General features: G+C 37.7%; 2 protein-coding genes across 4 annotated transcripts; one reads left to right on the top strand and one right to left on the bottom strand.

The window, feature by feature from the left end:
- Window positions 1-5: 5 nt before the first annotated feature.
- B4GALT6 (beta-1,4-galactosyltransferase 6) lies at window positions 6-22,827 on the top strand. 3 transcript variants are annotated; one of them, XR_014175165.1, is made up of 10 exons: window positions 6-703; window positions 4,608-4,724; window positions 4,959-5,072; window positions 8,393-8,517; window positions 10,963-11,079; window positions 11,593-11,780; window positions 15,161-15,283; window positions 17,849-17,950; window positions 18,764-18,972; window positions 22,673-22,827. XR_014175165.1 is itself a non-coding variant. In XM_081950304.1 (9 exons), the coding sequence occupies exons 2-9, from the start codon at window positions 4,625-4,627 to the stop codon at window positions 18,909-18,911; spliced, it is 1,017 nt and encodes a 338-aa protein (XP_081806430.1). In that variant the 5' UTR covers window positions 6-192; window positions 4,608-4,624; the 3' UTR covers window positions 18,912-22,536. The 3 variants fall into 3 exon arrangements, 2 of the variants coding, with proteins under 2 accessions (XP_081806430.1, XP_081806429.1); XM_081950304.1 differs by lacking the exon at window positions 22,673-22,827 and having other exon boundaries at window positions 6-192; window positions 18,764-22,536; XM_081950303.1 differs by lacking the exon at window positions 22,673-22,827 and having other exon boundaries at window positions 18,764-22,536.
- A 61-nt stretch (window positions 22,828-22,888) lies between these two features.
- On the bottom strand, window positions 22,889-25,759 carry TTR (transthyretin). Its single transcript, XM_081950305.1, has 4 exons — window positions 25,619-25,759; window positions 24,682-24,821; window positions 23,613-23,748; window positions 22,889-23,151 (listed from the first exon to the last, which is right to left on the bottom strand). The coding sequence occupies exons 1-4, from the start codon at window positions 25,685-25,687 to the stop codon at window positions 23,044-23,046; spliced, it is 453 nt and encodes a 150-aa protein (XP_081806431.1). The 5' UTR covers window positions 25,688-25,759; the 3' UTR covers window positions 22,889-23,043.
- Window positions 25,760-26,060: the final 301 nt, after the last annotated feature.

The raw sequence follows: 26,060 nt of genomic DNA, 5'->3' as shown, positions 1-26,060 counted from the left end.
GCAGGTTTCGGCGGGGGGGGGGAGAGAGCGGGAGCCGCCGCCGCCGCCACCGATCGCCCCTCAGCCGACAGGAGGACCTGGGCAGCGATGGGGACAAGACTGCCGTGGGTCGAGCGGACGCGGGAACCGAAGAGGAGGAGGAACCGACCCACCTGAAAAGGCAACGCCGGGCGCCGCTCTCCACTTTGACCGGTGGGCGCCTCGCGATCCCCGATTGACTGAACGGGGACCGAGCGAGACGAGGCCCTTTTGGCTGCCGGGGGACCCCGGGACCCACCGACCACCCGGTCTGCTCGTCCCTGTCACCTGCGTCACCAAGCGCTCCCCCCCTTCGCCGAGAGCCCCCCCACCCCCACCCGAGAGGCTCCGCTCCACTCTACACGCCCCCTCCCCAGGAGAGCCTCCCCACCCTGGGATGCCATGAGTCATCCCTGCTGCTGCTGCTGCTTCCCCACTGCCGCCGGCGGTCTGGAAGCTGCTTGCCCGGCGTCAGTTCTGACCCTATTCAGTGGGCAGCGCTTTGCCCCGGGAGCGTAGGGGGCCTCGGGGAGTGGTCCCTCCTGCCTTGGAAGGAGGAGGAGGAAGAGGATGCCTCTCTTCAGGACGGCGCTGCGAGTCTCCAACCGCTCCATTCTGGTCTTCATCTTCTTCTTCTCCTTTTCTTCCTCTTGCCTTTATTTCATCTATGTGGCTCCCGGCATGGGTAAGACCGCGGCTCTCTCTCGCCCTCCTCCAAGGTCGATGGGTGGGATTAAGGGAGGCGCCACCCTAGAGCTGCCTGACAGCCCCCCCCCCGGGAAACAGCGTGGGCTGATTCTCCCAGGCGAGCTGGGAGACCCCCATCGTGGGACTACCTGCTCCGCCCCGGAGATTATTGAGGCTACGGTTTCCCGATCTCAGTAGGTGTTGATCAACGTCGTCTTGGAGGTGATGGGAGGGGACATGAGCTTGGAGGTAGCTGTTTTCTCAGGCGTCCGTCTATGCCCCGGTGCAGTTTTGGTCAGATAAATTTGTATGTGTGTGTGTGTCCATGTATAAGATCCCACATGCCATAATTTATTGTGAGGATGCCAAAGTAGGCAATATTTTCTCTTTGCTGCTTCTGGAGACGTCTCCTGTAGACAGAATATGGGAAGCTTTTGGGGTTTTTCTTTTTTTGAAAGACCTGCATATTCTTATGTCCTACTGGGGAAAACAATGCACGTTTTTCTAGAAATGATCGTGTGTTGCTTCAGGGAGATGAAACGCTGGTTTAAGTCAATATTCCAGATGTAAATTGTTGCTCCTGACAAAATCACACACAGAGACACCTTGGTGGTTGGTGATGCTTGTGAGATGACTGGAAGTTATTGGACTTTAGATTTGTTGGACAATTGTAACTTAATGGCTCACCTTCAGAATAAATTATATCACACAAATTTTCTATAGTAATTTTTTGGACAGTTTCTTCTATTGAAACAGTATGTCTACCTCTTATTTTAATGTTTTTTGAAGGGGAAGGTTAATATATTATTCTTGGGTAGGGTTCATTTTTGTCTCTTGTATGCTCTTGTTGATTGCTTGTTGAAAAACAGAAAAATGTTTCCTTTTTGGTAACATTTTTCAATGCCATGCTCAATACAAAGCTTGCTTAGTGCTTACAATACACAGGTGCCTCTTAACTGCTTTTGAAGAGATTTATTTCAAGAAACAAATAGTCAATATCATTTACCTAGTAAGTGCCTTTCAGTGTTTGCTGCCTTTACAAGCAATTCATATAACATTTTATAGCACATATAATAGTACTTTACTCATGAATTTGATAACATTAATTTGGAAAATGCCTGGCCCTTCCTTCTTTTTTTTCTTTCCTTCCTTTTTTCTTTCTTTCTTTCTTCCTTCCTTCCTTCCTTCCTTCCTTCCTTCCTTCCTTCCTTCTTTCTTTCTTTCTTTCTTTCTTTCTTTCTTTCTTTCTTTCTTTCTTTCTTTCTTTCTTTCTTTCTTTCTTTCTAAAAGAAACCTTTCCCTAAAGGAAGTCCAAATACATGAGGCCACTACTATGAAGACTTTGTGCTGATGAAATTATTTGATGAAATATTTTTTACATGCTAGGTCAGAAATACTTTTACCAAGCTTGAGGCAATTAATTGATGATAAATGGCCCTTCAGATTGGATTATCTGATTTTAAAAGCCAAAACTAGCATACTGAATGGAGATGCAGCAAGTGCATCTAGTCATTATCTCTTCAAAGAGTTTTATCTCTTTGGAATTCAACTCTCAGCATCTCTCTTTCATGTGCCATTAAAATGATTTGAATTTTTACTCAGTGTCTCTTTAACCACAACTGGAGTTCCTTACATGAAAGAACAGCAAAATTTGCTTCATTCTTTCCAGTAGTTATATCTTCCATTTTTCCTCAACAAGGCACTTGATCTACCTCCCACCATAGATGAAATATTTAGTTCCATTACAAACTAAGTCTGATTCACGGGGATACAGACTTAGTTTGTAATCTAATTATGATTACAAATTAATGATACCTGCATCACATCATCATACGATGTAAATATGCACTAACAATATCAATGGATGTGTATGGTCTTCATTTTGGTGTCATTGCACTAACTATGGACAGCCACTGCTCTCAAAATGACAAAAAAAGATTTTCCTATGATATTGCCATGTGCAATATAATGGAGCTTCTGAGAAACAGATTGGGAATGAAACTTCATAGAAGTCCAGAAATAAAAATCCTTTCTGAATTCCTTACATCAGTTAGTGATATCAGCTTTGGCTGAATTTGAAATATATCCAGCTATATCACAGGTGTCAAACTTGCTGTATCATGTTGCCATCACATGATGTTTTATGATGTTTTTCCCATTCATGGACTTGGGGTAGGTGTGGCCTGTGCATGATGCATGTGGCCCATGGGCCACCAGTTTGACACCCCTGAGCTACATCATATAATGACATTCTCTGATATAAAGATTTCATATAACGACATTCTCTGATGTAGAGATGTGGAATTTTAAAATACTTTTTAGCATTTCATTATGCTTTGTATATTTTATATAGTTAGATTAATAACATCGATTTTTTGGGGGGTAAGATAAAAGGTAAAGGAGTAAAGGATTGCCAATTATACAGGATGGTGCTCATCTTTGTTCAAGGTAATTGAGCCAGGGCTCAATGAAAGACATTTCATGTGGCCAGCATGACATCACGGAGCTCTGTTACCTTTCCATCTATCTGGTAAGATAGGATATAGATACAAATTTATATAATGTACATTAATTTTAAATCATTTCAACTAGTTGCAAATGTAATTGAAACATTAGTTAATTTAAGTTTCTACATATGCATTCTACATAGAAAATTGACCATCAAGTGTGATTAGAATAGAATAGAAAAGAAAAGAATAACGGAAGGGACCTTGGAGATCTTCTAGTCCAAACCCCTGCTTAGGCAGGAAACTCAACACCACTTCAGACAAATGGTTATCCAACATCTTCTTAAAAACTTCCAGTGTTGGAGCATTCCCAACTTCTGAAGGCAAGTTGTTCCACTGATTAATTGTTCTAACTGTCAGGAAATTTCTCCTTAGTTCTAAGTTGCTTCTCTCCTTGATTAAATTCCACCCACTGCTTCTTGTCCTACCCTCAGTTGCCTTGGATTCTTACTTCCAAGTTTTGGATACAATATAACTTTAAAAGTTGACACGTAACATGAAACCGGCATTTTCCTAATTATAACTACAGTTCAACTATTTTCTAGAAAGAATGTAATGTTGGGTGGAATGATTTTAATATGTTGTTGCACCCTGTGGGCTTTATATTTCTCAATGTTACAAGAGATAAGATGGAATAGGATTTTGTAAAAGCGCATTTAGTAATGTGAGATTTTGTTGCATTTGAAGATTGATTATGTGATGGATGATCAGTGATGATGTTCGTCCATCATGTTTGAAGAGGATCTTGACATCTATCAGGTTGTGGGCTGTCCATGATGTGTCCACAGGTGACTAGTAAGGCCTATACAGGCATGAAATGTTCTGCCACATGTTGGGCAGACATGAGGGGCACCATTGTTGCAGCATTAGCAGCTCTTGCTTTGCGGGGTGCTCGCTTCTCTTGTGCTATGGTTGTCCTTCTGTCCTCAGATGTCTGGCAGCCTTGGTGGATCAGTGTGCGCCATGTTGATTGATCTTGTGCCAAGGTTTTCCAGGAGGTGGTGTCAATCTCCAGGGACTTTGTATTGCTTCCTTTGTCCCCTGTGCGATCTCTTTCCTTGAGACAGCTCATCATTGATCACTGCTATTAGCATCAATCACTTATGAAATTGGAGACAAGGATAGAAGTTAGACCTAGGACCAAATTATTCCTTTTCTTAAAGTAGATATGCTCTGAGTCTAATACAGCTTTCAAGGGAGGGGTAGAAAGCTACTCAAGAAATTGCATTTCATATTCCAATTCCACATGTCTATTTTTGCCAATTTGAATGATTTATAATTCATTTATTTGAGCTGTCTATAATAATTATTCTAAAGTTATTCATTATTCATCCTGATCCTGTCCAAATTTAAATTTTATGTAGAAGTTAATTTTGATTTTTCTTTCCTTTACAGCAAATACATATTTATTTATGGTACAAGCACGAGGTTTAATGCTGAAAGAAAATGTGAAAACAATAGGACATATGATCAGACTGTACACTAATAAAAATGCTACAATAAATGGCACAGGTAGGAATATTATACAATACCTTGAAGGTTTAGGTAATTATGAAAATTATTTTCAGTAGCATTCTGGGCTAATTCTGAGTCAAAGCTCAACAAATTATATAAGATCAGCAGCATATATGTGTTAAATTGGACATACGGTACATAAAATGATAAAACTGTATAAAATGGGTTGGGAAGATAACCTTATAAACATTATAGAAATAATTAATGAAGAATATTTTTATTTCTGTTAAGATTATCCTGAAGGCAACAGTACAAGTGATAGTATTGGTCAGACAGCGATGTATCTTCCAGAAAACTTCACTTATTCTCCTTCTCAATTTTGTCCAGAAAAATTGCCCTCCATGAGTAAGTTTATTTTCACCTTAACAGAAAATTATTAACTTAAACATGTCACAAATTGCTTTGAAACACTATTTTCAATAAATATTTTAACAGCATTACAATTTTTCAAACATTCTTACTTATGTACAGTATAACTATAATTTCATTCCAGTAGGGAAGAAGCTGGGGGACTATGTTAGTTCAAGTGTCTATGGAGATTCTCAGTTATCCAGGTCATGGTTGTCCAAAAGTGGTAATTCAAGGTTTGTTATGGCTCATTTGCCTATGATAAACATGACATGTTATTGTGCATGAATAAGATCAATGATTATTCCAAGGTTTCCCATGAACTTCTACCTAAGTATTAAGAACCAGTGTGACATACAGTGCCCAAAATAACATTTTTTGATTTAACTTTCTGATTATGAAATTGCCCCAAGCCCTTTCTTTGAAAGGGTAGGAGCTGATGAATTGTTCTGTCCTCAGCCTTCCTCTAGGCTGCTGGAAGGGTACCGCTTCTCAAATATTCTTGCTCTACATCAAAAGCTGACGTGTTCTACTTCTGCTGGAGCAACGAGAGTCATCTGATCCATCTGCTGCAATTCGTTACACATGAAATAAATTCTTCTTCTCCAGTTGCCTACTGTATGTTCTCCATGCCCTATTTTTTGCTCTCTGCTTTTATCTCCATCTTATGCTGGCATGCCTGCCAGAAAGACTGGTTTTTGGGTTTCTGGTTTTGGGGGTTCATAGTGAAATAGTAAAATGCTGACCCTTTCCTGTTTGTTTACAATAGGTTCAAGAGTGGAAGTGTTAAATGCTAGCTATAGTTAGTCTTTGTGTTACAACCATTCATTCAATGACTGTTCAAAGCTATGAATTGTTAAATGAGGGGGACTAACGACTCATCCTTGAAGTTGCAGTGCCCCTACGATTACACAATTGTAATTTGAGCACTTAGCACCCAGCTTATATTTATGATGGCTATACTACCACAGGTCATAGGATCACTATTTGTGACTTTCCCTACTTCCACAAGCAAACTCAATGGAGAAACTTGTAGGAGGTTGCAAATTACTTTCACAAGTTGTTCCTGTTTCTGCTGCTTTTTCTCCTGTATCAAGCCCCCCTCCCCACCCCAGGTGGCAGGGGAATCTTCTATTCTGTTCGCATTTGTGTCCACCTAAAGTACTCACCTGTGAACCTACCTACATTCCTATCTGCCCTTAGCACCCACCTGCCTACCCAATCATAGCTCTTGCCTGTTGGCCTGTTTGTGAACTGCTTAAGAAGGAAAGGCTTGTTGTGACAGCAACTTGTGGCTTTTCCACATTGACTTTGTTGGAAGTTGATAGGAAGTAGAAAATTATGGTCAAATAATGTCCTTGTTTAATAATCCACATTCCTTGCTTCATGACAGCAAGGGAAACTGCTGGGATTGCCATTGCTAAGTGGCACAGTGGAATGGAATGTGTGAATGACCTTGGAAGTCAAAGGAAGAGCTGCCTAGGGAACAATCAGAAAAAAGGGAGATGAGCCCACACATTGTAAAAAGAAACCAAGGAAGGATCTGCCTTAACTAATCAAGTGGTTAAAAAAAGCTGGCAGGAGATTTGTACTTTCAGGTTTGCAAGATTTTGTTAATACAGCCTTATTATAAAGTACAATTAGCTCATCTTGCTCTGTTCCCTGTGCTCTTCTTGGGAGGCTGACACATGGTTACATGACATCGCAATTGCTTAATGATGGAAATTTACATCCTAGCCTGAGGACTACCTGTATTTATTTATTTTTAAATGGGTGAAATTGGCAAACAGGTGAACAACTGCGCCTGCAGAGTGCAGAAATGATTGAAGCTCACACAAGCCCCTTAAGCATTCTTAGAAAATAAAATTGATGGATGGCTACAACTCAGTGTTTTATTTGGAAGTGTGTCCAGCTCAAAAAGAAAGAAAGGCAGTGATAAGCTTGGATAATAGATATGACTCTGTAGGCTGTATTGGGAGAGTCAAGAAACATTGCCTTATATTAAATTGCCTTTTAGAGTTATCTGTGCCATGTTCCCCATTTTGTGAGACTTTCTATGATATACATTTCAAAATTTAAAATGTGACACTGACCCCAAAAGGATCACCCGTACCCTTGAGTACTAATAAAGGAAAATGAATTAAATGAGTTTCAGGCCTGTGAACTGCATTTCCCCTTTTCCTTGCCCTTAGGAGGAGAGAAAATATGGCTTCTATTTACAACAAACCAGCTTTGTGTTGTTTCTGAAGTGGGACAAAATGATGTGTTCATCTCAGTGTGTTTTACTTGAAAAAGGCAGTTCCAAGTCACCAATTTTGATACTTGTTTCTTTGAATACATTTTGATTTAACTAATCTTACATTTGTTTAAGTACAGCACCAAAGTACAGTTAGATGAAAACTGGAACCAATGCTACCAATATCTTTAGCATTGTGCTGGAAGGAAAGCAGCACATTGGAAACTAAAGAGTGATTAGGCTAAAGAACAACGATGATTGCAATGATAATAAAATAAAAAGTGCACACACACACATACAGACACATGTATACATATATGTATTTTCCTATATGGTGGAGCTGGCTTTGGTCCTTGGTACATGTAAAAAGATGTGCTACTTTTAACTGTAAACAATAGCAAGATTGGTGTGTCTTTGGCTAAATAGGATCCAAACCTGAAAAATAAATATCTCTTTATTTATGCATAAACAAGGAGAGGCCCAGGATGGTACAAGATGTGAGGTCCCTTAGAAAGGTTGGGAATCACTTTATGTACAGTTCAAACATATTGGGTTTGGAACGTGCTCTTTCATTGACAAGCATCGTTTGACTCATTTGTGATCTAGCGAACATGCTCAGTAGCTTGATATATACTATGTAACATTTTATATCATCCCATAATATTCTTAGCATGATCTTCTTCATGCCCAATCGCATGTTCAGTAAGTGTGATTCTTAAATTATAATTAGTTTTCAAGTAACTAAAGTTCAAATCTTTGGGCAATTCTTGTTTCTGGCCAGTTTGAACCAGTCCTTATCAGAATTTCACATTCCTCCTTCCTTACTTCAAAGAACTAGAAACATTAATCAAAGGCACTCCTGGCTACTGAAAATATTATTGAAAGGACTCCCTCTCCTGCTCCCATCCACCTCAGTCTCAAGTAGAAACTTGCCTTTTCTTAACTACATTGTGTGGTGGCATTTGAAAATCTGTATCAGATATCAGTGTATTACTAGCTGCTTTATGTAATAATATGTCATTTACACAGCTTTAAATGAGGGTGAAATCTTTATCAAAATTTACTTCTTGTCATCGCTTAGGAGGCTTTATTGAAGCAAATATGAGTGAAATTAGTTTGGAAGAAATTCAACAGATGTTTTCTAAAGATTTAGACATTGAACCAGGTGGTCACTGGAAGCCAAAAGACTGTAAACCACGTTGGAAGGTAAAGTACAATTAAATTTCTAGTAATCTAGAACCTGTGATTTTCATAAAGTTTAAATCTGGTTGTTTTTTGCAATATCTGAACCAGTGGTGGGTTACGACCGGTACACCCTGGTATGGGCGTACTGGTGCCTGCCAGGAGCACCAGGTACCATTCCGGTACGATCTTCCGGAGGGCCCACCCGCACTCCTTACCAGTATTTGAGCTGTTCGGGGCTTCCGCGCACGGAGCGTACAGTGCCTGTGTAATGCTCCGCCGAGCAGCTGGAACATCGTGGAGGTGTTGCAGAGGGTCGCAGAAGGTAAGTACATATGTGTGCGCTGGCGCATTCATGTGGTAGACGCCCGGCCCCATTGCACCATACTGGTTGCAATGGGATCCGGAACCCACCACTGATCTGAACATACCTTTCTATGACATACTAAAGTATAATTTATCTTTATTTTTCATTGAAACAAGAAGCTCATAATAAATTGCAGTTCAAAAAGCACGTTAGAATAAAGGCAGAATAACACCTTGGGATCTTTTACCCACCTGCCTATCTCTATAAAAATCTTGGTATTCAGTTTAGATATAGTCCAACTCCATATGGTGATGGATAGGCTTCAGATCATAACAAAATGTGATGAAAACCAGATTTAGATATTTGCACATCTGTCATGTAAGACAGGATGGAAAGGAGTGATTTTTTTGACATGAAAGTCACTATTAAGAGATGAATTCTTCCTCCTTGGAGATGTGCTGGAGAAAAAGGAATGAGAATTCAACTTCCTTTGCCAATTTCTCCTTTTTGATGCAAACCTGAAATCTTTATACTTATTTCATATTCCATTCATTTATTTCACAAATGAATGGGACCATTTAATCAGCAATCAGTGTATTTGTCTATGTTCAGTCTAATTTGACTTTTTAAAAACACAAATAAATAACTGTTCCTCCATTTGTTTACTAAAATGAACTTAGATGACAGTCTTTGGAAGATAAATGTCTGAACTTGTACTATTGAAAAGGCTCTTCCCTATGTTCTCAGTGATTTAATCTGGCAAATGATGGAATAGGGCAGTGGTTCTCAACCTGTGGGCTGAGGACTCCTGGGAAGCCACAGTGTCATCTCAGTGGGTCCATGAAGGCTGGAGAAATGTTATGATTTAAATCCTGAGTGAAGTCTTGGGGTGCATGGCCACAAAGGAATCTAGTTGTCCTTTTCACATTTTGTTATGGTCTGTATGGTCCATACAATCCATGGTTGTATGGATTTGTACTACCATATTTTTTGGAGTATAAGATGCACTGGAGTATAAAATGCACCAAGATTTTAAAGAGGCAATTTTTTTTTTAAAAAAAAGGTTTTTGCACTCTGCAGACCTCCCCAAAATGGCCCATTTTTCACGAAAACTGGCCGTTTTTGTCAAAAAAAATGGCACGAATAGCCTTTAGGAGGCTTGTAGAATGCTCCTGGGGGCTGCCCCCCCAAATGAGCAACAAATGTTTTTCACAAAAAGGGCCCATTTTGTCAAAAAAAAGAGGCATGAATAGCCTTTAGGAGGCTTGTGGAGTGCTCCTGGGGGCTGGGGAGGGCAAAAACGAGCAAAAAATGGCCAATTTGTTTGCTCGTTTTTGCCTTCCCCAGCCCCAAGGACCACTCTGGAACCCTCCTAAAAGCTATGCATCGCCATTTTTGCAAAGGGGGTGAGGTTTCGGGAGGTCAAAAATGCTGTATTCAGTGTATAAGATGCACCCAGATTTTCACCCTCTTTTTTGAGGGAAAAAGGTGCATCTTATTCTCCGAAAAATACGGTATATTTAAATTGGATACCAAGATTTTTATAGAGATAGGCAGGTGGGTAAAAGATAACAAGGTGTTATTCTGTCTTTATTCTAGCGTGCTTTTGAACTGCAATTTATTATGATCTTCTTGCTTGGATGAAAAATAAAGATGAATTATACCTCAGCATGTCAGGTATATATGAAGATATGTTCTTGTATTGCAAAAACAACCACTGGAACAGGACATAACTTTATCTCAGATATACCAGAACCACATATTAAAATCAAATATTACCTAAGGTATGGTGGTTTTATTTATCAAATTTAGGTACCACCCATCTTACTAAAATATTAACCTAAGGCATTATCCAAATGCAGCTGGATAGAAGACAAAAATATAGTTCTTAGATTGTTTATCAAATTATAAAAACTTAGCAGCAATAGATTAAAGCAGATTTTTCTTAAGACATCATTGAAATTTGAAATTAATTTTCTTTATTCAGTGTATACATTTAGATTAATTTGTAGAAAAGTGACTAAAATTAATTTTCTGTGATTGTACGTGTTGCATAACCATAATCTTGCACACCAGCAAATCACTTTCCTAAGATTTATGTTTAACTTCTGCAATTCAGTCTGCTGGAATAATAGCTTTCAGATGGTTTTCTATTTTTAAAGGTTGCAATACTCATACCTTTTCGTAATCGTCATGAACACCTTCCTATATTTTTTCGACATTTAATACCAGTGTTGCAGAAGCAGAGGCTAGAATTTGCTTTCTATGTTATTGAACAGGTGAGTTTGTTAATTTGTTTGTTAGTTTATATTAGAATAAATTTAGATATTATTTTATCTAATCATTATTATATTTGGATGAATGCATTCAATAGTAAACTGTTTGTCTGCTAATGTATATTTAGCAATACTTTTGCTGTGTCTGGACATATTTTCTTAACACAGAACTTCCATAACTTGAATTCCAGATCAGCAACAGAAAATCTTTGAATATTATAATATATCAACTTAATTGGAATCTTCCATATCTTCTCTAGTGTGACTCCAGTATTTTTACAATATTGTTTCTATTGTTCTCCTATTAGTGGGAATTAGTGGGAATGTAATTAAGGTTTGGATGTATACCTATAATATGCTTAACTTAAAATGGACACATTAAAATTAATGGCAAAGCTATCATAGCCCAGATTCATTGATTTACGTAGCATTATGCAATTGTATTTCAGTTGTTAATGTGAATATTCTAATTAACTTTCTTTAACGGTTTAGTGTTCTATTTTCTCTTCTCTTAAGATAGGAACACAGCCTTTTAACCGTGCAATGCTGTTTAATATTGGCTTCAAAGAAGCTATGAAGGACGGTGATTGGAACTGTGTAATCTTCCATGATGTGGATCATTTACCAGAAAATGATAGAAATTATTATGGATGCGGTGAAATGCCACGTCACTTTGCTGCAAAATTGGACAAATATATGTACATGTACGTAACATATAGAACAGAATTTCTGACCTGTATTTGTGCAATTAGTCAAAATAAGCAGTACAGATAGATCTCGACTTACAACCACAATTAAGCCCAAAATTTGTGTTGCTAAGTAGGACAGTTGCCAAGTGAGTTTTGCCTCATTTTAGGACCTTTCTTGCCACAACTGTTAAGTGAATCACTGCAGCTGTTAAGTTAGTAACATGATTGTTAGGTGAGTCTGACTTCCCCATTGACTTTGCTTGTCAGAAGGTTGCAAAAGATAATCCTATGACCATGGGACACTGCAACCATCACAAATAGGAGTCAGTTGCCAAGCATCTGAATTTTGATCATGACCATGGGGATGCTGCAATCATTGTAAGTGTGAAAAAGGTCATAGGTGACTTTTTTCAGTGGTGGTGTAGTGTAACTTTGAATGGTCATTAAACAAATTATTGTAAATCGAGGACTATCAGTATTGGAAAATTGATCCTCACATTTTCTGAATACATTTATTGCTATTACCAAATATTCCATGGACAGGTTCATGAAGATGAAATGCCAGTTTTCTATGATAAATAAGCTTATAATATTACCACGAACTTTTAAGAATGTTAAATAAAAATGTATCAGTATACATGATATATTTGGAAACCACAATTTATCTTCTATATATTTCTTTTCCTGTTTGATTAAAGTTCAGTTTTGACTGTGAATTCAAACAGTGAAAGCCAGGAGCAGAATGAGAAAGAATTTAATTCAAGTTCTCCTCGCACCCAAGACTTTCAAAATGTGCTCAGTTTTTAAAAGTTTTCTCTATAGCAAATTGGAAAGTATGCAAAGAGCTGCAGGAAGTCTCATTTATAACCTTGGATTTTTCATAAGAGTTTTAACATGCGTAGCTTTACTGTGTAATTCTACTGAAAACATTTAGTAATCGTAATATTTTATTTGTTTCTATACTCAATGGCTCCCCAAGTGATAGTGATTTACAGGAACAGATGAGTATATAGTTACATAGTCATATGAAATAAGCCTGCAATTTAATTCATTGAGAAAGATAGATCTTAAAAAAAATAGTGTTAGATGTTTATCTTGTCTTTGTTCGGGAGTTCAAAATAGCACACACAGACCTCCATTCTTTTTATCCACTCAACAACAGCAACGTTGGGGTAAAAAATGACTACCTAAAATTACTCCATGAGCTTTCACTGCTGAAGGGGGACTAGATCTTGGGTTTCCCCACTCTCATTCCAATATCCTGTTGCTAAATGCTGCTCCTACAAATATCCTGTGTTTTTGCTTGCTTCCACTTTTCTCCCACCTCAGAACTTTTCCCATGTGCTGTTTTGTTCAGCCTTGTTGACATGGTTTTGTTTTCTGTTTCAATTAAGAATGGAATGGAATCAGTGGTGGGTTCCTATTAGTTTGGACTGGTTCAACCGGTAGTAGTTAGGTCGCTGGAACTGGTAGTGACCCAGGCCTGCCATACCCCCGAACTGGTTCCTGCTGGAACTCACCCCTGAATGGAATGGAACAGAACAGAATAGAATAGGGAGGGACCTTGGAGGTCTTTTAGTCCGGGGGTCACCAAACTTTCAGACCTCAAGGACAATTAAGTTCATCATTTTAAATCCCACGGACCACTAATATGATCTGCCTAATGACCGGATAGGCATGGCTAGCAGGGGGGTGTCATGTGACTGGCTGAGCATGGCCAACTAGATGTCACATTGAGGGGCGCCTTGCCGGTCTCTACTTGCCTCTCCCCTCCCAGCTATTCCTCCCCTCCATGCTTGGGCTCCTTAGGGCCCCAACAGGAAGCAATTGTTGGAGCTAAGCAGTCACCATGAGAAAGAGTTGGCAAAACAGCTCAGTTCAAATTGGATCTGACCAAGAAGGCGGCTCAGCAGAAGCATCTCACTGAGGACTACGAGCATAGGCTTTCCAAGCAGAAGGAAGACCTGCGGGAGTGCAAGGCCAGGGATCGGTACTGGAGGTTCAGCGGGCTAAGATGGTCAGCCAGTTCCTGACCATGATGCAGTCCCACTGGAACAAGGCCCTCCGGTTCTTCACCACCACCAGCACTTCCCTCCAGTCTTTTCCCAAAGCCCCACATCAGGAGACAGAAGCAGGCTCCCAAGTCAAAATTTCTGTCCCCCTCTGCCCCTCACAAAAAGAGCCCAAAGGGGAAGACTCTGCAGCAACAGAAATGTTCATTACACGTATCCAACCAAGGGACCGTAGTTTGATGACCCCTGATTTAATGCAATATAAAAAATTCAAATAATTTTTCTGCGGACCACTAAAATTTTCTCATGGACCACCATTTGGTGACCGCTTTTCTAGTCCAACCCCTTGCTTAGGCAAAAAACCCTATACCATTTCAGACAAATGGTTATCCAATCTCTTCTTTAAAACTTCCAGTATTTGAGCATTTACAACTTCTGGAGGGAGTTGTAAGAATCCATTTAAATATATTTATTTTTAATTTAAATTACTTCTACATAAGATGTGAAAACTCTTGCCATGGAAAACAATGATAAAAATGTTCTTAAGCCAAACTTGGTGGTCAATTGTTGCCTTTCTCCTGTCTCCCAAAACCCAACATTTATTTATTTAGTGTGTCAAACATGTATGAGATAACAGGTATAAGTATAAACATGGACATGAACACAGGAAATGGGTATGAATAAATGGGAATAGTAGGAAGGGACGGTAGGCACGCTGGTGTGCTTATGCACGCCCTCTTACAGACCTCTTAGGAATGGGGTGAGGTCCACAGTATACAGTTTAAGGTTGAAGCTCTGGGGGTTTGAGGATGTAACGACAGAGTCAGGTAGTGCCTTCCAAGCATTGACCACTCTGTTGCTGAAGTCATATTTTCTGCAATTGAGTTTGGAGCGGTTTACCTTGAGTTTGTATCTATTGTTTGCCTGTGTATTATTGTTGTTGAAGCTAAAGTAGCCATTGTCAAGTAGAATGTTGTAGCGACCACACTTAGGTCAGACCATAGACGGCGTAGTTCTAGGTTGCCCAAGCCCAAAATTTCAAGCCTGGTGGCATAAGGTATTCTATTGTGAGCAGAGAAGTGGAGTACTCTCATGAAATACTTCTGGACTCGCTCAATTATATTAATGTCTGATATACAGTGTGTATTCCAGGCAGACGAGCTATATTCGAGAATTGTCCGGCAACGGTTTTTTATGCTCTAGTTTGCAGTACAATGTTACTGGAATATTACATATTACATTACGCATATTACAAAATATTATGAATATTACAAAATATAAATGAATATTTCCATGAGGGCAGCAGGAACTGAACTTAACTCAAAGAACACGTCCCTTTTATCTTCAAAAGTCTTAAACATAAATACTTCCTCTCATTTTCAGACTTCCATACAATGAATTTTTTGGTGGTGTAAGTGGACTAACAGTAGAACAATTCAAAAAAATCAATGGATTTCCAAATGCCTTCTGGGGATGGGGAGGAGAAGATGATGACCTTTGGAACAGGTATTTCTACTATATTGTATCAACTTTATGAGGTCATTGGCCAGAATTCATAGCAGATGGAACATATGAGGTTTCAAAGTAGATGTAGGCTAAATGGAAGAGAAATACCCAAGCTCTTTTTGCTGGCATGAAATAGGAAATGTAGAGCTTTATTAGATCCAGTCATAAAATGCAAAAATGGCCGTGCATAGCCTTTAGGAGGCTTCCAGAGTGGTCCTGGGGCCTGGGGAGGGGAAAAATGAGCAAAAAATGGGCCATGTTTTGCTCATTTTTGCCCCCCCCCCCAGCCTCCAGAACCACTCTATAAGTCTCCTAAAAACTATGCACGCGATTTTTTGATGAAAAACGGGCCTGTTTTTTTGCAAAAAATGGGCTGTTTGGGGGAGGTCTGCAGAGTGCAAAAACTTTTTTTTAAATTTGCCTCTTCCAAATCTTGGTGCGTCTTATACTCTAGTGCCGTGATGGCGAACCTATGGCACGCGTGCCACAAGTGGCACGTGGAGCCATTTGTCAGGGCACGCGAGGCGCTGCCCTGTCAGCTGGCCAGCGCGCATGCGCGTGCTGGCCAGCTGAGTTCACCTTTTTAAAAGCTATTTTTCGCCTTCCCCAGGCTCCAGAGACTTTATAAGAGCCTGGGGAGGGCGAAAAGAGCCCCCCCCGTCCCCCCGGAGGCTTCAGGGACCGTCCCTGAAGCCTTCGGAGCGCTTAAAACGACCCTCCGAGCAGCCCGGAAGTCACTTTCGGTTTGCTCTGAGGGTGGTTTTAAGCGCTCCGAAGGCTTCAGGGAAGCCTCCGGACAGTCCCTGAAGCCTCCAGAGGGCCTCCGGGGGGTCGGGGGAGGCTCTTTTCGCCCTCCCCAGGCTCCTATAAAGCCCCTGGAGCCTGGGAAGGGCAAAAAAAAATGTAAAAATGGGGGGGGGGGTCGCGCGTTGTGCGCGCATGCACACTGGCGGGGTCGCGCGTTGCATTATGGGTGCGGCACGCCCGCACTCGACCCCCCTGCGCTCCCCCCACTTGTGGCACGTGAGCCAAAAAAGGTTCGCCATCACTGCTCTAGTGCATCTTATAGTCCGAAAAATACGATATGTATTTTTCCTAGTTTTTGTAGTGATTGGCTACTGGCTGTTTCTTTTTAGCTACTGTGGTTTTGCTTATAGGTGTTGCTTTCAATCAGTCAAAAGCAGTCACACTTTATGCCAGATTGATATGCCATTGTCTAGGAATTTTGTGATTAGATGAGCAAGTGAAACAAGTATTTTCTCTTCCTCAACTACTGGCATATAAAACATACATAATAACAGACACCTATAGGTTGAAAACCAAGGGCAACAACTTTACAGAGCTCTGTATAGCAGTGTGTGTTAGATCTTGTCACTTTGTCAATTTTATCATTCTGACACCATGGGATGTTTGGCTTAATTTACTGAAAATTGGATTTTAGAGGCATTTAAATCATTAGATTTTATAAATCTGTGGTTCCTTAGAATGTATAAATCTGATCACTTTCCAAGCTGCTATTTTCATTTAATATTTTCAAGAGTTTTTAAAAAATTGGAATGCCATAGGTTGACAAATCAGTGGTTAAGGTCCTTAAAATATTAAATATGTTCTTATGATCTTCATATTTGGCTAGCTCAACTCCTCTCCCAAATCATATGTATATGACATTTCACTGTCAACTCCATTATCCTAGAAATAGAAATATTTGAGGGGCACATGGCTTGCTCTTCCATTGTCCCATTTTGGTTTAATTTTCATACTTTTTAAAAGTGGTTTTTGCATAAGCAACATAGCTTAGATGTGAATATGATATTAAATTATATACCAAAAATGTGGAATTTTTCATTATATGAAGAAATATGGATTAAGCATGAGCCATCACACAAAGGTAACAAAAACATTAAGATAAAAGTTTCCATATGTATTAGCTGTAATGGCCTTTTGTTGTTGTTTTAGGCATAATGGAAAGATTATGTCTTAACAAGATAAGGAATGTATGTACAGTATGATTTAGGATTTCTTTACAACCAATTAATAATAGCTTTACTCTGATTAATATGCCTGTGAAGGAGAGTCTCAATTGCAATGGAACAGTCAGCATCATTCTGAGGTGCTGATTAACTGTTTCTGTTTAGAAATGTTTGGAAGATTTTATTCTGGATTTTTTCCCCCCTTCAATCCCCCAGTGGCCCATTTTTAGATTCAAACTTCCTTTTACTTCTCCTCAAGCATCAAATCTAATTTAGTTCTATTCTGGGTTTATTGTTTTGGTATCATTTGTTTGGAATAATTTCCTCTTCTTTTAATAACTAAAAAGCCTTTCTGCTCCTCTATGAAATCAACTATAACAGGGGTGTCTAAACTTGGGAACTTTAAGACTTGTGGACTTCAACTCCCAGAATTCTGGGAGTTGAAGTCCACAAGTCTTAAAGTTCCCAAGTTTGGACACCCCTGAACTATAACAACCTCCCTGCCCCACCAAACCTAACACACATAAAGTTGCCTCTGATGTCTATTACTGAGTATATATATGTATATTTCATGTGTGGATTATTTCAATTACAGAGTCCACTCTGTAGGATTTAATGTGACAAGGCCAGAAGGAGAACTTGGGAAGTATAAGTCAATTCCTCATCACCACAGAGGAGAAGTTCAGTTTTTAGGACGGTGAGAATAAAAATGATAAAATAAATTTTTATTTTTGCTGTAATATCGTGCCTCTGATAATTAAACATAGTCATTTATTTGTGTGCAACATTTTAACATTCAAAATATTTCTTAAAAATTTCACTGTGGAATATTTATTAATGTTCCTGGTTTATAAATGATGAGTACTGTATTTAGTGTGATAGAATACCCTTATGGTTCATGAAAGTTAGGAATAAATAGTTTTAACAGAAATTAGGTAATACAAACAGTACATATGGTAGGTTCTACAGAAGGTAAAGGAGAGGTAAATTATGAAATATGTGACATGATGTTCTGACCAGAACTCTTGCTACAACTATTTGTGTTATTATATACATGCAAGTATATATGGGATAGCACATTTAATATCATCTCAAAAAAATTTCAGCTTGCTGCATGTAACAACAATAACAATTTATTAAACTTGTATGCAGCCTTTTCTAACATGATCCTTTTCAACACTGCTTGTTGAAAGCAATGTTTTTGCTGAATACTTTGCAAAAAATCAAGTGTGTTTTTTGTAGAATGTTTGTTGAACTTTTTCTTGTGTTCAGTTTGAGTTCAAAACTATTTATTTATTTTTATAATTTAGTGGCTGTCCAACTTAGTAACTCTGGGTGGCTTATAAAATTTTATCTTAAAAAATATAAAATTATATAAAACCTATAGATGATTTTTAAAAATATACTATAAAGTACCCCTTTTCATTCTGAAGCTGAAAATATTTTGTTCTGTATAATGACAATTACTTTCTACATTTTTACCAATGCTCTGAATGATTTTTTCCAACAGATACAAACTATTAAGATATTCCCGAGAGCGTCAGTTTATTGATGGTTTAAATAATCTAGTATATATACCATCTATATTTGCTAATATACTGTATACTAATATCACTGTAAACCTGGCGCCAGAACTAGCTCCTGTTCAAGATTATTGATGGCATATCAGAATAAACTACTGGATCTACATTTTGTAACACTGGAAAAATACTAAATCAGGTATTTCAAATGACTGCACAATTATGTGTCAATTAGTGAATGCTTCACATTAAGAAACCAATAAGTACTCAAGCCTTGTTAGCTTTTCTGTAGATAATAAACACAGCATGCTTAGAAATCAGGAAAATTCCTTTCTCTAAGAAAGCGTGCATTCAATGAATTATAATTATTTTTTTAATGTTTTCCATTGTAAATATCTGTTAAAATATTAGGCTTTTGACTATGACAGCATTCTGCATGTTTTGAAAGTATTTGTGTTTAGTATTTCTAGAATTTAGGCATGAAATGTAAGCAATTATCGGTAAATCTGGACAAAAATTTTGAATGATTTATAAGCTGATTTATAAATACTGGCTATCTGTTATAAGAAACTTTTATGCTTATTTTGAGCTACAACCCTTCTGTGTAACACCTACGCCTGTGATTTTGCCACCAAACCTATGATAAATAAACTTTCAATCTTTATTCTATCCTATTACCAGGGAGGTTCCCTGAATATGCTTGAAATATTATTTTTTATGCATATTCCACGCATGGAAATCCATCTATGATGTTGCATTTCATTATGGTTCTTAATGTCCCAGTAGTGTTAATGACAGATTTATATTTTAGTCTATTTTCATATTGCTCTTTTGTGGATTTTTGTAATAATCAACATCATTCTATCCACAAACAGAAGACCAATGAATTAGAAGATAATGAATGTTAATGGGAGGAAGTGATGGGGTGAAGTCTTCATATGAGTAACAAGTGGAATGTTCAGAGTAATGGTTGTTGGTTCATTTTTTTCTCATTGAAAGTTATTGGCACTGGAGTCAACCTGAGGAAAAATGTGTTGAAATTTATCTTAAACCAATTGCCTTCAGTGTTAAAAAATTTCCATGCCTTTGTAAACAGTTCAATTTCTGCAGCAAGCTAAGATTCTTCTGTTTATGACTTCAACATGGGGTGAACTTGGCCACTATTTTACAAAGTTATTTTGTTCTTCTTTTTTGTGCCCAGTACACAAAATGTAGATATGTTTAATTCTAATTTTTATTGGACTGGATGATGATTGACATACGGCATCCCTTTTTGAGTACTCTTCTTTGAATACTTGAGCTATTATCTTTACAGAGTGAATCACTCTGTTCTAATACAGGCATTTCAATGTTGAATGTAATTATGAACCAAGATTAAACATTTGAGAACCAAAGAATTACTTTTTCCTTTCAAAGTGGAAAAATTCATTGTTCAACGTCTAAAAAAGAATAAAATGGATTCAGATATAATTTACATTATAGATTAGTTCTGTAGGTGTCTTGCAGTTATTTGGGATAAAAAGTACTTCGTTTTCTCCTTACAGCATCAGCATAAGAACTGATTGTAGGCTGTTCATTAAATATAAAAAGTGATGTTTATCATTCCAAATAATTTGTAATTTGAAGATATTAAAACGGAACAAAGTGGCAGATAAATACATAATTTTGACAAAATTACACGAATCAAGCATGCCAAAAAAAATCCTTAACCTTTAAATCTAGATACTATATTCTATACACTTTTTTCAATACCCAGTTAGTGGATTTTTGCAAAGCTAAACATAGTATTTATAACATCCTGTCCTAATTCAATTCTGTATGATATATTACATGATTTGAATGGAATGGCTTGTCTTAAATATTGCCAACTTGATACATAAGCTTCATAAAAACTGTGTATGGAATAGGCATGTTTGCATACACTTTAAAATTATATTTTAACCTTCCAGGAATGAAAAATGATATAATTTCTGCTCAATTATACCATTCTGTAATAGATCTTTATATGCCATGATAGTTTAAATTAATTTGTACTTGGAGCTGGGAGTCATTTATTTTTTTGACCTCTAGTGTAGAATTATTGACAGCCTGGTTTTGTTCTCTGGTTTAAGCAGGGTGCCCTGTACTATAGAATAGATTTGTCATGAGTAAGAGAAATACATTTCAGTTGAAACACTAAAAATCATGTAGTTAATGAAGGCCTAGTAAGTGGTTGCGTACATTTTGATCTAGTTTAAGCACAGTCCTCAGTCTAGATCAAGTCCTGGTTAATACTTAGGTGGGAAAGCTCCAATCAGAAAAGAAGGCAATAGCAAATCAGTTCTTTATAGATAACCCTCAATTACTGATTGCAATTGGGACAGGCATTATCGTTGCTAAGCTGTGTTGTCATGAAGTGAAAAATCACACGATTGAGCCTGACCGTTTGTCAATTCCAGCTATGATCATTATGCAAAGCACATAGTCATTAAGCATGATGTCACACATGACTGTGACTTGCTGGTTTCTCCATTGTTTGTTGGAAGCTGACAAAAGAAGGTTGCAAATGGTGGACATGTGACCATGGGACACTGTGGCCATCATACATTCATGCCAGTTGCCAAGCAGAAATTACAATCAGGTAACTTTGGGGAGTTGTAACAGTTGCAACTTTAGGGATTGGTCTTAAGTTTTATTATTTAATACTTTCGTAATTTTGAAAGGTCACTGAACAATTGGTGCTGCTATGAAAAGTACATGAGTTTGTTGATGAAATCACTAGTTGCTGAAATTCAGCTTGGAGAACTTGCTTTTACGAAAACCTTAATTATTTTGTGTTTTTCTTTAGTTCCCCTGACACTATATCTTAGGCTGATATGAGCATTTGTCTCATTGTCCGTAGTGGTTTTATTTTGTCTTGGATTTTAGGCCCGGGTCTTCAAATGAGTGAAACATTGTTTGATATTTATATGTAAATGAGAAAAATTGTACTCATAAGGCGAAGTGTACTTAATCTTATTTTTTCAGGTGAAAGAAGCACATTAAATGTATTAACAACTTCTGAGTAATGTACAGAATTATGCTATCACTTACTATGTTGCTCATTAAAATATTTATACTTTTAAAATCCATTGGTTTTTTTTTAAATACAGTGTGCTGTTTTGTTTACCTCTAATCTTTGGGGCTCTTGGGATCTTGAGAAAATGTGATGGATGCTGTGACAGAATGGCTGCTGTAGAGATGAAAGTTAACAAAAGAAATCCTATGGTGCCTACCCACATATACTGTGGTAACACAGAAAGGGAACTGGCACAAGAACGCAAAGTAGAGATTAGGTTTGAACCTCAGAACATGAAATCCTTCTTCTGAAGTCACTGTTTCAATAAAACCCATTTCATGGTAAAACCAACAGATGAAGTTAAATGCCAAGAAATGCATCCCAGAATTTGGCTTGAAGGTGAAGTGGTGAATCAAAGTCTTTAATCACAGACTCACAGGTCCTCCATTCAGGGTCACTAGTTCAAATATGAATGACTATCAGATGCACCTTTTTGCCATTTTCTGTTTCCATGCCATAGCTTTTCAACCTCCCATACTTTGTGCAATCCTTTGCACCTTTCCATTTCCGGTTTTTCTATCTGGTCCCTTTCTCTTGTTATGTTGTGTCTCCCTGATCTTCCTTTTATCAAGCAAACAATAATTTCTCTCTTGAAAGTACATGGCCAATCTCAAATCACTTATTGTCTTATTTTTAATCAATCCTGAAGCCAGCACAGCCAAGGCACTCGTTTAAGTAGTAATGAGTGTCTTGCCAGTGCTGGCTTCAAGGTTGATTAAAAATAGTCAGACACACTGGAAGGTCACCAATTTGGAAAATGCTGCTGTGCTATGCCTAAAGATATTTCTCTTCCTTTTTCCAGATCAAAGTACACCTGTGCCATTGGCTCTGCTTCTTCCAGATACACTTACTGATTGGCTAAGAACAGGACAAATTCTAAACAGATATAAAGCAATCACAATTGTTCACAAATTGGTGCTTACTGAATGCCTTCGAGCCTGTTCAATACAACATAGGGAAGAAAAGTATTTCATGTTTCTTTAAACAGAACTGCATTGTGTTTGTTGCACATCACACAATTATTTAGAGAACATTTATTGATGCATTAAATAGCTAAGCAGTAGTGGTTACATACTATTGCAGGAAGCAAGCCACTGATAGTGCAAATTAACTACCGCTTTTAAAATATTGCTACAAAAGTGTAATAGAATTTTGAAAGAATTATGCATGGTCTTATTCCTTTGGGATACTGACAACAGCTGTAGTTGAATAAGAAAAAGGACTGAGAAGAGCAGCAATAGTGTAATGACGATGACCAGAATCATTAGCAGTAAAAACCACCTGTAAAAAGAAAAGAAAAGTTTGGGAGTGTTTTTAGTTAACACAATGATGTGATAGAGAGCAATGCTAAAGTAGAAAGATTGGCATTAAAGAAAATTGATTGTTTTCTTTCATTCTGAAATTTCCCCTCCCCTCCCTGAAAATAATTAAACTTATCACACTTTTAAATCCAGCTGGATGTGGAGATATAGGTCAATACAGACACATATGCAAGTATGAATGCACACACATTTAATGTATATTACGAATCTTTTATATTTTTGAATAAATAAAGATGGTCTTAAAGTTTATACTTATCAAACACTTCAATTTATATTTCTTCCTTCCCCAAATAAATGTATATATAAAAGCAGGAATTATTGCAGCAAAAACTGCACCATAATTTTCGGGAATTAAACCTTAGGGCAAAAATATTTTTTGCCAGTGGTTTATCTTATATTTTAATATTTTCAAATACTCACTTCAGCATACTCATGAAATGGGGAAATGCCAAGTGCCTTCCAGTATGAGCTGGTGTCAAATTCCAACTTGTACGAGCCTTCTACAAATAACTCATCAGTGATAAGTTCATGGATTTCTCCAAATTCATTTGTTTTCCTTAAATTAATATAAGAGAGTAACATAGTCAATAGCTTTACTCAGAACAAATAGCATATTGTTTTGTTCTGGACATGGGATGGATCCAGAGTTAGTCTGTAGCAATCCACTGAAAAGAATGGGACTTCCATCAAAATTGCCAATGCTCCAAAGTTGCTAGCTTCTGGACAATTAACTTGTTTTTTTTTACTAATGGGGAAACCAAATACAGGGAGAGGAATTCTGTATGTGGATGTTGAACTAAGATTCATAATGTTTTGGAACTGAGGCTAAGGAAGATTTAAAAAATCATGTCAGTTAATCAGAAGTGCTCATATTTAAGATAATGTACAGTTTGTTTTATGCCCAACCACCTGGTAGCAAAGCATATTGATTCCAATGAGATTTATTTCCAAATTGGTATATAAGGTCTTGATATTAGGTCACACTGTGTTTTCTGCATCCATTCAAATCTTTTTTTACACTGAAAAAATAGTTAATCTCTAAGCCCATGTCAAAGCTGATCAATATTGTAATGCCCATCTATCTAAACTACTTGATAAATCTCCAGATTGTCTAGAATGAGGAGGGTTGTTACATCAGATTCTTTTTTTGAAATCATTAATACAGAAATGCCTGATTATATTAAATTTAAAAAGTTCTTGTTATTAGTTGCATCTCTAAAACAATGTACTAAAGGTAACGATTCATATAAATAAATAGGAACCCTTATTTTGCACCTACTTCCTCCCTGTGTCAGGATTTGGGAGGAGATAGTGCCATCACCATGCTAAAATAGCACAGTTCTGAGGAAACACTGCATCTGCAATCCTTAAAAAATAATAAACAATGAAAGCTTGTGGCTGATAGGTTTGTGTTGTTAATACATTCCATTTGAAAAGGAAATATAGCATGATCAATGGATTCTACCCGACACTTTTCATGTGGTCTTACCCACTGGAAAACTCCTTCCAGATCTCATCTTCACCCTTTTTGAATACTTTTACTGGGAGGTTGGTAGCTGGGGTTCCTCGAACTGCATCAAGGACTTTCACCATCAGAGGACACTTTGAATCAGCAGAACTATGGGGTTCCTTGATACAGCAGAAGAGATTTCTATTAGAGTTTTGGTAGGATACAGCCTGTTATGTGAGCGATAGACTTTGCTTTACTCATGCACTTTAAAGGATTTCTTTTGGAAGTGATGGTTCTATTGGGGAAGCCCTAGTTTGAGCTAAATTAGCATAGAAATAGAATGCAACTCTGAGATATTGTTTATAAACGGATATTTAGAACATATGTACATAGATACACAAAATTCTGATAACACCTTTTTTCATAAATCCTCTGAACTAAAACAGTGTCCCGATCCCCCATGCTAATTCTGCAACAGGCATTGATATATGAATATTCATTCTACCCAATGTTGTAGATATTACAAAAACCACACACTGAACAGGGTATGGTTACAGATGCAAATAACTCATAGTCAAGACTTCCCAGTTTCTTGTACCTACAATTCAATCCAATTTCACTGTACTGAGTTGGATATGAATTACCAAATTACCCAAATTTATCTGTAGAATTTAATTCAATATGCAAGACAGCCACATCTGTGCCAACATCTTAACTTCTTTTAATTAAACTAAAAATGTTACTAAAAATAAATATATTCTAAAAATGTATAAAAGAAAAAACACATTTCATACATTAAGGTGGGTTGTTTTAAACCTCTTGACTATTTCAGTTATTTGAAAGAAATTTATGCCTAAAATACTTTGGATAAAAATGCAGTGATCAAAAGATAGAATTGATGTCATGGATTTTCCTACAGCAATTGTTTCATGATACTTACACACAAAGGCAAAGGTGCCACTTAAACAATACTTACCACTGGTGCAGCTTCAATGAGATATCCCATTGTAGCCAAGCAAAAGAAAAACAGAGAAGAGGGAGCCATTGTGTATGCAAACCAAGAGACTCTACCAGCAGCTACAGGTTAGTGGGATTTAGGTTTTTATACTGAACCCTCCAACAAAACAGGCTACTTATCAGGTGCCTGTATGACTTGAAATCTGCTGATTCTGATTATTTACTTAGCAAGCATCCCGCTGTGCAAAGCTTCTATCCAGTGGCCTCTTGCCGAAAGCTGCAGAATTACAGTGGATAGGTGGAAGGAAGGACTATACAGGTGCTGGGAATGAGAAAATCAGTAACCTACACAAACATGAACCTTGCCTATTGGGATTACAATGTTAGCATAAGCATAAAAGAAATGTGTTAAGCAACTGATGTCTGCTTAGATTTTACTGACTCCAGCAAGCACACCATGC

The sequence above is a fragment of the Natrix helvetica genome, assembly GCF_964273705.1.
Source record: "Natrix helvetica genome assembly, chromosome: 4".
NCBI lineage: Eukaryota > Metazoa > Chordata > Lepidosauria > Squamata > Natricidae > Natrix > Natrix helvetica.
The sequence above is the reverse complement of the archived record's forward strand: the minus strand, read 5'-3'. Positions and strand labels throughout refer to the sequence as shown.